At 28.5% G+C, this 18,786-nt stretch overlaps 1 protein-coding gene across 2 annotated transcripts; it reads right to left on the bottom strand.

Annotated features, from left to right (window-relative positions):
• Positions 1–2,975: 2,975 nt before the first annotated feature.
• On the bottom strand, positions 2,976–17,862 carry LOC142324427 (ribosomal RNA processing protein 36 homolog). 2 transcript variants are annotated; one of them, XM_075365259.1, is made up of 6 exons: positions 17,744–17,862; positions 16,367–16,512; positions 8,936–9,059; positions 7,410–7,538; positions 4,444–4,561; positions 2,976–3,170 (listed from the first exon to the last, which is right to left on the bottom strand). In XM_075365259.1, the coding sequence occupies exons 1-6, from the start codon at positions 17,786–17,788 to the stop codon at positions 3,046–3,048; spliced, it is 687 nt and encodes a 228-aa protein (XP_075221374.1). In that variant the 5' UTR covers positions 17,789–17,862; the 3' UTR covers positions 2,976–3,045. The 2 variants fall into 2 exon arrangements, with proteins under 2 accessions (XP_075221374.1, XP_075221375.1); XM_075365260.1 differs by lacking the exon at positions 17,744–17,862 and adding an exon at positions 17,400–17,570.
• Between the last annotated feature and the right edge of the window lie 924 nt (positions 17,863–18,786).

Raw genomic sequence — 18,786 nt, 5'->3', positions numbered from 1 at the left:
GTAATCCACGAGTGTGACCTTTGAAAAGTTGAAACAGGCCTATGGGGAACATTGCTTATCAAGAGCACAAGTTTTTCACTGGCACAAATCATTTTTAGAAGGCCGAGAATACATTGAAGATAACCTCGCTCAGGGAGACCTTAAACTTCAAAACCTGATGAAAACGTTGAGTGTGTGAGGGTTCTTGTGAAATCAGACCGTTGTTTAACAATAAGGATTATGAGTGAACAATTAAATTTAAGCACTCTTATCGTACATCAAATATTGACAGACAATTTGGACATGTAAACGGTTTGTGCGAAATTGGTGTCGAAAAACCTCACAATGGAACAGAAGGACAATTGAAGAAACGAATCTTCTTGAGAGGATTGACAATGACCAAGAATTCTCAAATCGTGTGATCACAGGTGATGAATACTGGATATTTGAGTATGATCCTGAAACAAAGCAGCAAAGCGAAGAGTGGCAAACTCCATCATCTCCGCGACCGAAAAAATGTTGAATGAGTAAATCAAAGATCAAAACCATGCTGATTTACTTTTTTGACATTAGGGGTATCGTGCATAAAGAATTTGTTCCTCCAGGACAAACTGTAAACCAAGTGTTGTACAAAGATGTCCTTGAAAGGCTCAGGAAAAGAGTGATTCGCGTGAGACCAGACATTGCAGACAAGTGGATGCTTCATCATGACAATTCCCCGTGTCGCACAGCTATTTCCATCAGGGAATTTTTTATCTCAAAACGCATTCCTACGGTTCCTCAACCCCCTAATAATCTGATTTGAGTCCTTGTGGCTTTTTCCTTTTCCCAAAATTGAAATGTGTCTTAAAAGGACGTCATTTTGTAACTCTGAAGAACATTCAAAAGACTGTGAGTGGCCAGTTAAAAGCCCTACCAATTGAAGCCTTCCAGCGCTGCTACCAGGAGTAGGAACAACAACTCCGCCAGTGTATAGCTGCCCAAGTGAACAACTTTGAAGGGGATAATATTGTTTAAAAAAAAACTTTGGTAAGTAAAAAGTCAGTCTTATTACTTCTCTCACACACCTTGTATCATGAGTGTTACATTACATTATGTTATTTATTGGAATTTATTTATATATTAATTTCATATAACAAAATTTATTTTTTCCCTGTTTGTAATAGCAATTGTTTTCTTAGCCAATCTACTTTAAAACACAAGCATGATGTTAATATCATACCAAAAAAGGTATAAATTTCTTACATCAATTGTTTTGGTTTAAGTAATTATATTATACAAATAGAGAAGCGCGAGTCATAGAATTATGGATTAAAAGTTTAAAATAGGTGTGTAGTTATAAGTATTATGCAATTTTTAGATGTGTTATTACTAATACACAAATATTCTCTGCTCTTTGCATTGGAAATAGTATCATTTTTCATAGATATTTTTTTTTTAATTATTATTTTATCATAATTACTTTTATTTCTTTATTTTTTTATGTGCCAGAAACTTACAGAACTGCTTGAAAGATATTTTCAACTTCAGGTAATTACCAGAAATCAAGAGAAGAGAAAAACTGTGTGAATCTAAGGAAATGCATGTCTAGAGAAAAAATGCAATTTCTGAGCAAAAGAAAACAGTCGAATACTTAGATGAAACGTGGTGCACACACATTATATGGTAAAAAAGTTCTGGCAAAGTGACGATGTACTAGGTGTGTTTGTTAATAGTGGTTAAATTAACTACTACTAATTATGACCCTGTTTAATGCTTTTTTTATTGTAAGTTTCCAAGAATAAAACAGACGATTATCATAAAGAGATGAACAGTGAAAATTTTTTGAAGTATATTTTAAAGCAAATTATCCCAGACTACCGACAAATTGTATTTTAGTCGTAGATAATGCACCTTATCGTAATAAACAAAAAAATAACCAATTCATTGAAAAAATATATTCAAGAATGGCTCCAAAAAAATTAAATTAACTATGTCCCAGATCTTACAAAAAAAGAGCTTTAGAAACTATCAAACTACACCGCCCAGAACCACAATATGAATTAAGAAGAATTACGAAAGTAAGTCAAAAAGTAAAGGGAAATTTTTACTTCTCTCCCAATTACATATATGGTATTAATGATTGTTCTGCTATAACTCATAACCTCTGTCTATCTGTTCATTCAAAGTATTGTTTCATTGTTAGCTATTTGTGATTGTGTTTAAAATGAGTACTCCTTTGTCTGATTGCACCAAGAAAGAAATGTGAGCGGCGATACATTTCCTCAGTTCTGAAGGGGTGAAACCAGCAGAGAATATTTGTTGAATGCAGCAGCAATATGGAGAGAGTTGTTTGAGTGGAAGCAAGTTCTATGAATGGATTGTTTTAAAAATGGTAGGATTTCTCTTTGTGATGAGCAGTGGCAAGGTAGGCCTATCACTTCAAAGACTAATGACAACATTGAAGTGGTGAAATAATTTGTCGATTCTCAGTATTCGATGAATTACAGTTGACATTGCAAGTGAGTTGAATATGGCTCAGCATTTTCAATCACCCATGATTATTTAAACTTTTGAAAAGTCTGTGCTCACTGGGTTCAGCATCAATTGACCAGCATCCACAAAGAGAATCATTTGAAAATTTCCCAGAAGCTTTTGAAATGTTGTGAAGATGGAGACACATTTCTTAACCAAATAATAACCGTTGAAGAGACATGGGTACATTACTTTGAACTCGAGAGTAAGCAACACAATTTATAATATTTTCAAAAAAATATTTCAAACATATTCAAAAAAATCAGCTGCAGTTTTACAATTTAACCAAGGCTTTTATAATAATATCAGCTTCATAAAGGATATGAAAGCTTTCTCAGTAACAGCAAGGTCTTGTATACTTCATAGGAGAAGCAATTTGTTCGTAAAATGAATTATTATAAAAAAAATATATATATATATAATAACTATAAAAATAAAAAAAAGTTATAATTATAAAAATGTAGAACAAAATTGTTAAAAAATATTTTATTTTTCAACAACCTTTTACAATTTTAACATTTTTTTGTTAATATTACAAAGTAAATATATCTTTTAAAAATTAATTTTTTTGCCCTTTGCTTTTTCTTTCTTTATTTTTCTTTCAATGTGCTTCTTCAACTTTCCACTCTTCTTTAGTGATTCATAATTATCTACTAAATCAATCATTTTCTTTTCAGCTGAAACAACATAAGATCAGTTTTCTTTTAGTAATAGCTACAACAGTACAATATTTTCATACACATTAAAAACAGTATCAAACTGTTTTGTATGTCATAGAATTTAGTTATGACTAAAAATTTTACATGAAAGAAGTCTACAAAGCAAAGAAAATAAAACAAAATGAATATATAAAGTTTGTACATAAAATCCAGAATGTTATAAATAAAATATTAAATTACTTCTTCGGTTATCTCGCACAAACAGTTAAATGACAGTTACAGAAAATTAATTCCTAAAATTCTGCAACAATTTCATCAGTTTTAAACTTTGATGGTTGACCTGAATGAGGATCAGAATCAGTTGAAGTTAAGCAAGTTTTAAAATGTTTCCATCAATTGTTTGTTTGAATCCGGCTTAAATACCCTACCCATCTGTATATGCTCTTTGTAACATTTAAAATATTTTTATAAAGGATTTTCTCAATTTAAAACAAAATTTCACATTAACTCATCAGTCATGAAATAACTCATTTTTAATGTAATGAAAATCACTTTTAACATCTGTTAACTTAATAGACATAGTAAGATGAATAAAAAAAAATATTACATTGCAGTTTTCACTAGGCTGTAGCCAATATTGCTGCTAGATGACATTCTAGTGATAATGCTGTCCGTCACAGAAATTAAAAAGTTGGAAATTTTTTTGACAAATCTCATATGTTCACTGTAAGATTAAATATTACACACTTCTACTACCTTGAAGGAATATTTTACACAAAAAAACAATTTGAGAAGTATACAATAAAACAAATATTTCTATCTCACATAAGATAATTTAAATACACACATGACAATAATAGTGTGACAAAAAGTAAACAATAAAACCAAAGACAAAATTGAAAAACTCTACACCAGAAGACAAGTAGGTATTACACACACATAGATGTCGCATTAAGGTTCCTCTAAACACCACACAGCTGTGTTGAAGATCAACATTATTAACTGAATTTATTGTAATGTTTTACACATATTGCATTCTAAGGAGTTCATACAGTATAATTCTAGTCTCTTCTATGCTTTGTGAATTACAGTAACAGTGAGACTGGTTTGTGTGAACCTAAGTTAAAGTTTGGTAAGACAACATACATGTATTATTATGTTTACTCTGAACTAAATTCAACTGTTCACTAACATAGATCACAATGCAATTTTCAGTAGATGTAGATAATGCATCCTAAAATCATTTAAAAATTTACAACGAACTGATATAAATAAGAGGAAATTAACTTACATTTCTTATAAAAGAATGGTTTTTTTCCATCTTTAACAGCTTGTTTTCTAGTCAAACGTTCTGCTTTCTCAGCCTCCTCTTTAAATAATTTTCTTTTTTCTTCTCGTTCTTTATTTTCCTAAATATAAAAATATTTTTATAATAGAAATTAATTACAATATAAAAATCTAATTAAGTTTATATTTTTCTGACATAAATTTTGATGGTATTAGTAAAATTTCTGTTATGTTTTCTCTAGAAAATTAAATTCATCATACAAGAGATTATTTTACAGTTATATCTTTTTTCTACTTTTGTGAGTATGAGTACACATATTTAGCCCAAAACACACTAAAATCCTTTATAAGGTAAACCTATTATTTGGTCAATTTTTTACAAAAATTTATTTCTTTTCAGGGTTTAAGCAACAGTATAACTAGACTTACTTGAAATCCACCTAAAGCTTCAACATTAACATATAAATGCAACATTAGAGGCTTAGTCAGCCTTAATATTAAAGAAAATTTTCTATCAATTGAGAATCAATTCTCATTCAATTAGGCAAGATTATCTCACTTAGTGAACTAATTTACTTACATTATTATAATTGTGTGTTATGTGCAAATTATATTTTCCCCAATTCATTTACTTACTCTCTTTAGCAATACATTAATGTTACATCTGAAAATTCTAAATATTTCTTCCATATTTTATTAATTACACTAAGTAATATAGGTTATTTTTCAATGTATATTAAATTCATTACATCTCATGAGTGCAAAATAGTGGAAAAGCTGCATTACACGTTTCCTTTGTGGTTGAAAACATGCACAGATGGTAGTACATATAACAAAGTGATATTTGATTAATCAGTAAAAATTTTATAATTTACACGTTCTCATCATTCTTTTTCATTAATTTTCTAGTCTTGTACATCCATCTTGTGTTCCATGTTTTTTAACATAATTCATTTAAAACTAAGTTAACTTTTTGTAGTATTAAACAGATCAGACCACGCACATTGTATTTTCATTTTTGTCTCAATTATATATTTACAACTCCGTAGGCCAGTACATTCTTTTATATTAGTGAAAATAGAAATAAGATTATATTGCAATAACAGCAGATACATTACTACGTTATATTCTTTTACTACTATCCAAGACAGTATGTGTCATAATTCAATCTAAGTTAAAATATATAAATAAAACCAAACCAATTCCAAACAAACAGATAGTGGTGCTTTATTGCATTATTAAATAAATTAATAAAACTGCTTTATCACACTTTCCAAGCATGACACAAAGATAATAAACTGCAGATAAAATGAATGCTGCATTTGTTGCAAAACTTAACTGCAACAGTTTATAAATTAACTATAAATATTCATATTTTTTATCTGACTTACATAAGTAGAGAAGTCTGTTTTTTTTTTAAAATGAAGTTTTATAGGCTTTCTGACAGGTTTATTTTTCTAATATTGTGTTCACAGAAGTTTGATTCTAATGTTATATCTAGGCAACAGAAACATTTTTGTGCAACTCAACATAGTACTTCAATTTATGAGAAACGGCCTTTTTATGATGTTTTCATTGCCATTTTTTCTGAACTGTGAATTATTTGTATAAATAGTATTTTCATATATTTACCTTACTATTGTTTCACGGGTTTATCCTTTAAATAATTAATATGGATACTAATAATTATCCATAATGATACTATTAACAGATACTATTAATTTAGTTTTTACTTTATAATTCAATTGTGTACTTTGTGCTACTGCTCTGATTAGTATTAGCATGAATTTCCCTTGATTACCCATCTGCCCTAGCATCAAGGATGCTAGGGCAGATCCTTTATTTATCTGAGTAGTATCTGTTGTAAAACTTATTATATATATTAATCAGAATAAAAGATCTCTTTATTTATTAGTTAGTAGTTATGACCTTACTATCTCATATTACTGTACTAAGCTGATAGATATAACATACTTCAGCAGATTTCTTCCAACTTTCTGATAACTTATGGGCTTCAGTTATCATTAAATCATAAATTTGCTGATATTATAGAAAGACTTGTAAGTACAGTGTAATCCAGTTTTCTTATGGGCTTCAGTTATCATTAAATCATAAATTTGCTGATATTATAGAAAGACTTGTAAGTACAGTGTAATCCAGTTTCCTTAAGACAAATTTGCAAATAATCCTGAAGTCTACATAGAAAAAGAGGAAATGCCAAACAACATGCCAATGTAATTAAACTAAATTGCTTTTATTTTTACAAGTAGAAGACTATAAATAAAATTCAAACTGCTAATATGTTAACTTATCAATGACAGTAAAGTATCTTCTTGCTTGTAAATATCAAAAAGTATTAAAAACAAAGAGTTACAGCCTCCTCATATATTAAAGTCATATTAAATATAAGAAATTATATGGATTTTGAAATGATGAACTAAGAGCACACTAAAGTTTTTATTTACTTTATCAAAAATGTTATTGCAGTAAGAATCTCGATCCATACTTGTGATTGGTTAAGACAAAGCATAATTCTGATTGTTTGGAATATTATATCTTCAATGTGAAATTTTAAGTAAACAGTTTTCAGAATATAATCTTGTTTCCCAAATTATTAGCAAACTATTTAGTTTATCTGTATAATATGTAATGATAAAAAATATCATAAATTTAATTATACATATTACAATATGACAAAAAATGTTAGCTATGAAATTCAGGTAGGTAAACATGTGGTAAGATTATCATAATAGTTTCACTCATTCTTATCTTTGAAAACTTTTTTATCTGTACTAATAAACAAAGATAAAATAACAGAGAATTTTCAAGTGAAATATTTAGTCTTAATTTTTCTATCTGACTACAGCTCAATATTTTATCTAAAAGAAGTTTCTTTATTCCTAATTCTACTGAAATAATTCCTACTCCTTAATTACGATAATTATTTTTATTTTCACTTATAATACTTACAAGACGTTGAATTAAATATTTGATTTCACTTATCCTTTCTTCATCAGTTTCTTTTTTTAACTCTGCATACAATTTCTTTTTTTCTTTTTTCTGTATATCTTTAATGAAACTGTACGACTTTTTGAAGATCTACAACAAATAGTTCTAATATGTAATTAAATAAAATTTAAACATTTTATTTCAATAGTACACAGCTCTTTTTAAATGGTAAAAAGTATTACTGCAGTTACATTCACAACTGTGATTATGGTTGGTCACATGTAGCCAATTTACGTACAACATACAATATGCAACAATACAAACCAAGTCAGCCAGCTGGAATCTGACAAAGATGACCACTCTTTATCATATGATCAAGTGTCAGCCAATTTTCATATATACTTGTATAGGACAGCATCATATCACTCATCATACAGTGGTATTATGAGTTGTCAATCAAGTCACGAGGATGAGCTCATCTTGTAATTTCTGAATCTTATGTCTATGCTACTTAACAAATTGTAATTTTATCATAGACTCTGATACAGAAAAATGTTATTTTAGAAATTGTATTGGTTTAACTATATCCCTGATGCTGTTTGCAATTTTGATGAATCTAAAAACATTCAAATCTCAAACATTCTTTTCATACTGACAAAATAGATAAAGCTGTAGAATTTGGTGGTTACAAAAGTACACAGCAACAACTAGATCATTTACATCCATTTAGGAACATGGGTACATCATAACTGGCTGCCCTGGCTAATCACCCTTTTGGTTACACTGATTATAGGCATTAGTTGTGACCAGAGTCATAATAAAACATCTTTGAATTAACGTTTATTCAAACTATGTTACGAATACAAATAACAGCTTTCAATAATGTTACAGTCTGGGGCTAACATGAGCTATGGAAGCTCACAATACAATTTAAATCTTAAGAGAGCTAACTGGTCTTAACCTATAGGACTACCAGTCACTTAAAAGAAATTGCACACATGTGTTATATTATAATCATTGTTTGATATGTTACATGATTTACAGGTGTATTTTTCTAGAACTAAATGTATACTTTTCTAAAGACTCTAAAATATATTTATTTATGACACATTAAGTAAATATTGATTATTTATTTTTGGATAAAGAATGGGAAGACTACTTATTGGCAACACAATAAATAAATAGAGATATATTAACATTATCCAGAGAGTATTAAGATGTTGACTGTTGCAAAGATTTAATATTTATTTCCATATAATTAAATCCATCATACTATTCAAAGGTACTAAAGTGAAAATAAATTTCGTGGAAGTGAATATGTTTGAAACCTAATACAGTAGTTGAAGACATTATTTTTATAACTATAAAATATTACATTTTTTGGATTTTCAAGTGTCATTTGATTGTCAGGTGACAATCTATTAATACTTCCTTCCTATTCAATTTTCCCCTTCCTACTTCCAGTAATTCAATGAATAAAATATTTATAAAATAAAGTTAATCACTAAAATTTAATTATCATAACAGAGAGATGAATGAAATCAAACCTTTTCATCAAATTCTCCACATGTACTATCAAATCTTGGATCCCGAGGTGCATCCTGTTTCTTTGGAATAGGTAAAAGTGTCCTGATCGGTTCAACAGGAATTTTGGATGACACTTCTCTTGGTCTGAAATATTAGGAAAATTAAACTTCTGCCATATAATTTACATGCATTAAATTAATTGAATACATACCACAGACAATATATTGTGTAAATGAAAAATATCATCACACATAGGCTATTTATAAATTAACTTTCGGTCAGGCATTATGAACAAACCGGTTTCCATAGCAGCATAATGCATGAACATTATACATCAGTTAAGCTTAAATATCATAACACATACAGTCAATCACTATTTTGTTCTATACCACATGAGCAGTATATCATGAAATATAGAAGCAATTGTTGCGACTCCCACTAACTTCGAGGAACATAGCATTCATTTTTGGCAAGCAGAAGGAAAATCTGCAGCCAAGATCCATCATCAGTTGTGCATAGTTTACTGTAATAATGTAATAAGTGATGATTCTGAGAGGAAATTCAGGGAAGGCAGGGCTGATATGCAGAAAAAGGAAGCGGAAGTGTGACATTCCGTTAGAAGTGTCAACAACGAACGTGTTGAAAAAATTGAACATGCCATTCACGACAATGCTGCTTCATAATTACTGAACTCTATCAAGATTTTACATTTCAAAATCCACTCATTATGAAAGTGTTACAGATAGATTGGGTTTTCATAAGTGCTGAGCAAAATGGGTGCTGAAACATTTACAGTGTCCACAAGATGAAAAGAATGGGAGCGTCATTGACTTTTCTTCATCAATACCAGAAAAAGGAAATGAATTTCTAGTCAGTATTGCCTTACTGAAAATGAGATTTGGATTCAGTTCATTGAGCAAAAGAAGTCCAAAAAGTAGATCCATAAACACGCACGCGCACACATACACACACACACACATCAAGCCCAAAAAATTATAGTTACCGTGTTTTGGACCATAAAATAATTTTATTGACAATTTATGAAGCTAGGTATGATAATAATTGCAGATATTTATTGTGAAATGCTTAGGAGAGTGATACAAAATAAACAGTGACGAATGTTAATGAAGCCTCACACCAATACTAGCACTAGGGTGTTTTGAACAAGTTTGAGTGACAGATTTCAACTATCCCCTTAGATCCCTGATTTGGTACCATCTGATTTTCATCTGTTTACATAATTGAAGAATTGGCTGGCTACTCAACACTTCAAAAGTAATGATGAATTTATGGAAGGAGACAATGAATGGATGGGTACTTTGGCAGTGCCATTCTTTGAAGAGGGAATAGACAAGTTGGTTTCACAATACAAAAGCTTGAATTTGGGCAGGACTATGTCAAGAAGTAATATAAAAGTATAAATGCAACTTTTGCTTATAGTAAATTTTATTCAGTTTATTTTTATTACTCAACCGGAGGTTAATTTATAAATAATCCTCGTAATTAGAATATGTTATATTATTGACATTGAAAAGGGTAAAAGCTGCAAGATTTCTAAAACTTTTTATGCCAATTTTATACAACGAGTACTGTTTATTACTTGACAAAGTAGTAGAGACTAAATCAAAACATTATTAGTGGCGGGAGAACTTTGCCAAAGAAAATTTTAAATTTTACTTTTTGTTATTTTTCTAATAATGTCAAATGTAATTAAGTCATTTCGAAAAAATCTGATGTGAACACCACTTCCTTGTATGCCTATTTACACATACACATTTTTTTAAAAATGAAAAGTACAAAAAATTTTATTTCATTAATAACTACTGATATATTTTTTTTTATTGTTATTATTGAATTATTATTTATTGTAAAAATCTTTTTACAAACAGAGGTTAATAATAAATCAATATATTTAAATTAAAAAAAAAAGAAAAGGAAATCAAGTCGGATTTGAACCGATGTGTCTTCTTCCTCTTTTAAGATTCAAATATTTCATAATTAAAATTCTATTTGGCTAAAACTCTGAAACGAATGAAAATAATTACCACTTAAGATATATTGTTGAAAAGCTTTCAATAACGACTTATTATTGCAGTTACGAAAAAGTCCAAAATCCAAATTTTTTGGATTTTGGGTTTTTTTGGTCGTCAATTGCAATCAAATGGGGTGATTCACAACTAGCTATTACAACAAACCTAAATCCAAAATTATAACATCCTACGGCTAATTGTTTTTCAGTTATGCATATATATTAACATACAAACATCAAAACTAGTCAAAATGGTTATTTCAGTTGAAATCTGAAATTTTTTGTCATCACAATACTTCCTTTTCTTCGAACAAGGAAGTAAAAATTGTAACTTGTTTTATTAAATTTATTTTTTACATGAACAGTATTAAAATTCTAGTAATTAAAATTATTATAAATTTCACAAATTTATATATCCTGCCTTTTAACACTGGCATTAATGATAATATAACAATAAACATTTTCAAGACAATTTAATTTTAAAATATTGATTTTAAATAAAATTTCAGTTTTTTAAGGAAAGAACATTTATCAAAAAACTAACTTTCTTTAACATTAGAGAATGAAGGAAATATTACTTAACACTGAAAACTTGCATAGATATTACTTTCATTCCTCTTTCAAGAATTAAGTCCAGAGCACAATCAATGTCTATTATAGGTAGAGAAAAGGGGAAAAGTTGAGATTTTGTTTTAATCTTTAAAAATAAAGATTTTATTAAAATTTTGTTTTAAAGCTAATAAAATGTTCTTTTGTTTTATTTAAACATTAAAAACAAAAAAATTATTTGAGGCACAATGTTCTGAAATTTAGTCCTTTTTAACACCTTCTGGCATGCCTACTTTTAAACTCTAATTTCAAATTCACTAAAAAAACATTGCACATGAGGATTACATAATAAAATCTACAGCTAGCAATAGGTTAGGTTTAATTCAGTTTCTATCTAATTTCGCATGACAAAATCTGGACAAAAATTCGTAAGGTTCAGTTTTTCTCTGTTTCAGTAAGTTCTAAGGAAGGCACACAAACATATTTTGAGTGAAACAGAAAAATGTGCATTTAATGTCAGGCATATACACTCCAACTATTTTAATTTCACCAGACTAGTTCATTCTTAAGTGTAATTCACACAGTCAACAGTGTAGTTATACTCGCACTGTAGTATAATCGCAAAACTTCAATCAAACAGTACAAACATAATATTAAAAAAAAAAAACACTCATAAAAAAATATTATAGTGCTTTTTCTATTTAGTCTCCAGAACCACCGTAAGGTGGTTCTGGAGGATGATATGTATGAACGATTCAGAGGATATGTATGAAACGATTTCAGAGGTATGTATGATTCAGAGGATGATATGTATGAACGTAAACGAATTGTAGTCTTGTACAGTCTCAGGTCAACCATTACTGAGATGTGTGGTTAACTGAAACCCAACCACCACTAAAGAACCAATGACATCCACGATCTAGTATTAAAATCCAAATAAAAGTAACTGCCTTTACTAGGATCTGAACTTTAGAACTCTCGACTTTGAAATCAACTGATTTGCGATGATGAGTTCACCATTAGACCAACCCCAGTAGAGTATATGTTACTGTGCTATAATTATAATTAAAAAATGAAATAAAAGGTAAAGAAAAGAAAATTGGGTTAAAAGTCTGTCAATACAGAGAAATAAATTCAGCCAAATGAATTTAATAGAGAATTAAAAGATACTTATAAGAAAATCAAAATTTCTTTTCAAAAATATCCTCTCATGCTATTTATTTTTTTTTGTTAAGAATGTTTGTTTACTATATTCTGCTGATTTTATTTTCCAAGGCATGTATTAGTCCTGTACAGCTCTATACATTCTCTCATTAATTACATTTGACAATTTTCCCATGTGAAATCATTTATAAATTTCTATAAAAAGTGAAACAAACAACCAAAATATAAATGTAATATAAATATAATAAAAATGTATAAACAGGGAAAGCAACAAAAATAATGAACTGAATAAATAACAAACCACTCCCCATTTCATTTAAATGCCAGAAATAGCTCTTCCCCTAAACACACACACACACACACACACACACACACATACATATTCTTGCATGATGTGTACATTTAAACTACACTCTTGCAAGTGTCAGTGCAGTGACTTCTTTTACTGATACTGCAGGCCTAAAATTAAATTGTACATAGAACTAAATGAGTTTCTTTTTATGAATTATTGTTGATGCACTTTTTACTTAGGGTAGCTAAATACTTCAGTAGAATGAAAGTAATAATTATTAATTTTTATTAATATTATATACATCAGATTATATACATATATTATGTTTATATAAAAATTAGAAGCAAAAGATGTTATATTAAACACACTGCAACATTAAGTAAATTGCTTTTATTTGTAAATAACTATATAATTTTTACTTTTGAGATTTTAAAAGGAAAATATTACAAATTGATTTTATTTACTAATTATCTGTAAATAATACTATTGGTTCAATGATAGTTATTTATTTAAAAACCGAACTATCTAACTGATTTATAACCAATAATATTTATAAAAATTGTAAAAAATTAAATTAACAATATGTTTCTGTAAATTATTATTATTTTTTTCATTACAGTATGATTGATTCAAATTATACTTTAAAGTAACTGATACCTTGATGAAGAATCCTTGTTCAAAATTGTTGAATTAGGGCCTCCTCTGAATTAAGATTACCATTTATAATAATGGTATTATTTCTTTTATATGTTAAGTGAAATTTCTGGGTGCTTTAGTAGTTGATAAATTCTCTTGGGATTTCCTTTACAACTACAACAAAAAGTGCTGTTTTGTTTAGATATACCTAGAAATACTGCATTTGATCACCATTATTAAATATTTATTATGCTTACATAAATTTCGTCTGAAATATATCATCTTCCAGGGCTCTGGAGATGTGATTGTGATGCAAGCTGTGATTGTCTCTGTATAACTATAATGTTTAATCTCATATATAAAAAAAAGATTAATCAAACCATTGAAAGTAAACATACAAGATCTGTAAATAAAGTAATGAGACTGATCAGGAAAAAAGGTTTATTACAGTCTTTTATTTACAGTCTAATACATGGACTCTATCACTTTTGAAGTAGTTCCCTTGGGAAGCCACGAAATGCTTCAAATGGTTTTCCCACTTTTCATAGCAGTGCTGGAAATTGGAAACTGTAATATCCTTCAGATGGTCAGTTACATTTTTTTTTTGTTTTCTACTAATCCAAAATGGTGTCTTTTGAGGTATTATTTTTGAAGTTGGGAACAGGAAAAAGTTGCAAAACTCAAGTCAGGTGAATAAGGTAGTTGAGGAACTACGGAATGTTTTTCTTTGCCAAAAACTCATTAATTGAGCGTACAGTGTGCAGGTGAATTATCATGATGGAGCATACAATTGTCTTTGATGGCTGGTCTCACGCAGGCAATTCTTTTCCACAGTCTTTCAAGAATCTCTCGGTAAACATATTGATTTACAATCTGTCCTGTAAGCAAAAAACTCCTTATGGACAATGCCATTACTATTGAAGAAAAAATAAGCATGGTTTTGATTTGATTCATGATGCTGCATTATGACAATGTACCTTCTCACACTGCACTCTCAATTAATGAAGTTTTGGTAAGGAAAAACATTCCTGTAGTTCCTCAACCACCTTGTTCATCTGACTTGAGTTTCCGCGACTTTTTCCTGTTCCTGATTTTAAAAAACAACTCAAAGGATACTATTTTTAGACAGAAACAAAAAAAAATGTAACCAACCATCTGAAAGATATTCTGGTTTCTGAGTTCCAACACTGTTATGAAAAGTGGGAAAATTGTTTGAAGTGTTGCGTGGCTTCCCAAGGGCACTATTTTGAAGGTGATATAGTGCATTTACAATTGGATTGTAAATAAAAAATTTTTCTGAACCAGTCTCATTACTTTAACTACAGACCTCGTATTTTTAAATATTTAGGAATATTGACATCTCAAAAATAACTGCTGATGACACTAAAAGGGGAGTGCTCCTTATAGGTTTAATGTGGAAATAGTTGCAGAAGCTAATATTTCATTTTTATAATTAAAACTTTTTTTTTTTAAATTAGTAGTAATTTCTTATAGTTGAAACACAATGTACTAACATTTTATTTCAAACAGTAGACTGGATTTTTTTTAAATCCAAGAAATGTAACTTAAATGTTCACTTATACGATGTCGCTGATAACAAACTTCTATTGTTCTACACTTTTGCTAAAATACAGATAATAATTTAAAAGACACTAAAACTAAACACAAAGTAAATTAATTGGAGAAAAAAAATAATATGGCACCATTTTTAGAACTGTATCAATGTTTATATCCAAAAAAAGTGCAAGCTAGGGAACTAAAATTTATAAAACCAAAGATTTAATAAGTAATTTTCTCAGAAACTAAAGTACTAATGTTTTAAGTAGATCACAATAATCTAAAAGTTTAAAAGCAAGAAAATACTTATCTAAGTGAACAAGATATTTCACTAAATTAATTATAGCATGTAATGCTACTTTCCCAAATCTCATCTACTTAATTAAAGCTGTAAATAACCAAGGCAAAAGATATACAAATGGTAGTCCAAGTAGTAAAAAAATTACCAATTTTTCAATTAACTTATTATTCAGCTTAATTTATTTTTCACTTGGAACTGTTCTTCTCTCACATAAACTTCTACCACAGCATTTCTAATTTCTTCAAAATCCTTTCTCATGAAATCATGCCATATTTTTCCTTTGGACTACTCCTTTTCCTTCAGCCCTGCAAATATATATCCTGCTTTTGTTATTCTCCTTTTTAGCTCATTCCTGACATTATCCATCCTGGTTATTCCCAGAATCCATTATAGCATTCTCATTTCTGTTACAAATAATTTATTTTGCCTTTATCTGCTCTATACGTTAATAATGGTCTTAGATACCTTGCACTTAACTAATTCTACTACTACATAATAAATTAGATATTTTTCTCCAGTTTTAACAAAGTTCTGCGCCACATGATTAATTTCCATTACCAAATTAACAGTAGCATCCAACATACATGAAAATATCTCTTTTTTCCATTCTGCTCAGTTTTTCTTTCTAAGTACAATTCTTCATCCACTTCTACTCCAATAATAAGATATTCAGTTTTTTTTTTGCTAACTCTTAAGGCTTCTACCTTAAAAAAAGACTTTCCACAATCTTCTAGTTTATTTTATAGGTTTTCTCGACTAGTACCACACAATACAATTTCACTGGAAAATAATATGTACTGTAGTACCTGATCCATAACTGTCCTTGACATTGAGAAATTTCAATTAGCTATTATTACCTAAAAATTTACCTGAGTTATTACTATGTAAATGAGTTTAAATAAAAATTAATCAAATTTCATTACCTGTTCTTATTAGATCTTCCAAATGTCACTTTAGGTTTTGCAGCATTACCTTTAATACCCTCTTTATAAACTTTAGCCCCTATTTTTTCTTTCAGCTTTATTAACTGTTCAAAACTTAGTTCTGAAAGTTGTTTACGAAAAGCCAACTGAAAAATATATAAAATGTAGATGTGGTAAATATAATAAAATAAAATGAATGTTCAGCTTATCTCAAATGATTATTTTTTAATATTTTACTAACAAAAGATCAAAAATAATCATAACTTCCCTAATCCTTTGTAAGAAGCTCACCAATAGTATTTCAACAACTCCACAAAATGAAATAATTTTCATAATCTTAATAAATGTTTAATTCATATCTACAGTTTTGAATCGCATTATAATTTTCCACACTGCCTTGGTATTTCCTTAATCTTATCAACCTAATATTTATAACCTCAAAACTGACTACCATAAATTAATAGCAGAGCAAGAAAAAAGTTCAATAGTGTACTTCAGATTGAGAATAAATATTATCTAACAGCAAACAAATAGATTACTGCTCAAATGCAGCAGCCTATAGAATTAATAGCACGCAGTCTGTTATATACCATCATGCCTCATTTGATATCATTTAATTTGATTCTTACAGTATACCCAATTTTATTAATAACATGTACAGAAGATACTTGAAATCTGATTTGCAGTATACCTAGTACATTACCAGTATTTTGATGTTAACTACTGTCAAACCAGAACAGTACTGTTATGTCTAATGGGTTATAATATATATAATTTTAAATTATGAACAGTTTTCTGAAAGAGCTGACCAAGGTCAATGACAAACACCAACTCAGGCACCCCTAAATCAAGGTAAAATATGTATACAAATTAAGTTCATTTCAATAGCAAATTATTGGACAGAAATGCGGGAAAATTTTTATTTGTAAATTTAATGTTTCTAGCAATCATTAAAAAACTACACAAATGAATAAAAATTACTGACAAAATCAAAAAGAAAAGATTAAATCTGTCAATGGAAATTAAATCTTACCCTTTCGCTGTCTTGAGAAGAATCGGAGTCATCCATTGTATATATTTTCAAATTTTAAAGGATACACATCAGAAACTTTCAGATGATGTGAATTGATATTTAAGAACTCTACACATACCTTTAACATAAATAAACATAACCTTACTTTACTCACACCTCTAGGTTATGTTGATTCAAACGTAAGTTTGATGCTAGTTGTGAACTACTTGAATAAATTAAGAGTTTAAAAATTCGTAGTTTCAAAAAAATTTTTCCATGATTATGAAATAACTTGCTAAAGAAAAATATATTATAGAGAATAATAACTAATACTTACTTACATATATATTAAAAAATTGTTTCACCTGATTTTGTAATATATTATTTTCGCAGATTAAAACATAAGACATGTGTATGCTTACGTTTTTGTTAGAAATATTTTTATGAACGAGTAGCTCATGTTTAAAAACCGCATAATTTTTTATAGCACCTATTATTTATAAACCTAGAACTTATATATGATGAGAGACATTCGTAGATAACACACTATGTTAGTAGCAAATGTTTAGTTAATAAATAAAAAAGTTTTTATTTTTAACAAAACAAAAAATATATTATATAGACCACATTGTTTAGATTATCTTCATTTATAATGATTTATATTTTCCTTAATTATCGAGGCAGTGTTGTAGAAATTTCTTTGTTATCTCTGGAAAATCTATCTACATATTCCTGATGATCTGATATATATTTTATTATTATTATTATGTACTATTCTGAATAAAAGATAAATTTATTATTGTCCTTTTCAACCACCCTCTTCTTTTCACATGCTATTTATTCCTTCTTTCATAGATACTACAATAATGATAGATTATTTATTGCTCCAGGGTGGCAACTCTGTCATTTGGATTGTCTTGGTAATCTGTTTTTTTGTATGAGGGGGAGGGAGTTAAAAAATATATTAATATATATTTAATAAATATATTAATTAATGGTTGGGTTGCCTATTAGATAAAACTAGCCCCCAAACTCTGATAAATTGAATATAGACAAACATTGATATTACCCATAAGTAAAGTAGTAATGTAAAAATAATTTTGACCAACACATTTGGAAACATGAAATAAAAGTAAAAAAAAAAAAAAAAAATTTAAAAAACATTAAATTAGTATGTAATAATTTAAAAAATAAGCAGCAAAGAAAATTATATCATTTAAAACCAAAGAAAAGTTATCATAATAAGCCAGTGAACATAAACTTACAACACACACTAAATACAAGATCTCTTCAAATGTATACCTACTTAAATATGAATACAAATAATATAAATTAAACTACATAATTATTTAACTGAATTTCAGATCAGTTAAAATTATTTTATTTTCTTAAACATTTGATTAAACCT

Source organism: Lycorma delicatula, chromosome 5, assembly GCF_047948215.1.
Source record: "Lycorma delicatula isolate Av1 chromosome 5, ASM4794821v1, whole genome shotgun sequence".
Taxonomy (NCBI): Eukaryota; Metazoa; Arthropoda; class Insecta; order Hemiptera; family Fulgoridae; genus Lycorma; species Lycorma delicatula.
The sequence above is the reverse complement of the archived record's forward strand: the minus strand, read 5'-3'. Positions and strand labels throughout refer to the sequence as shown.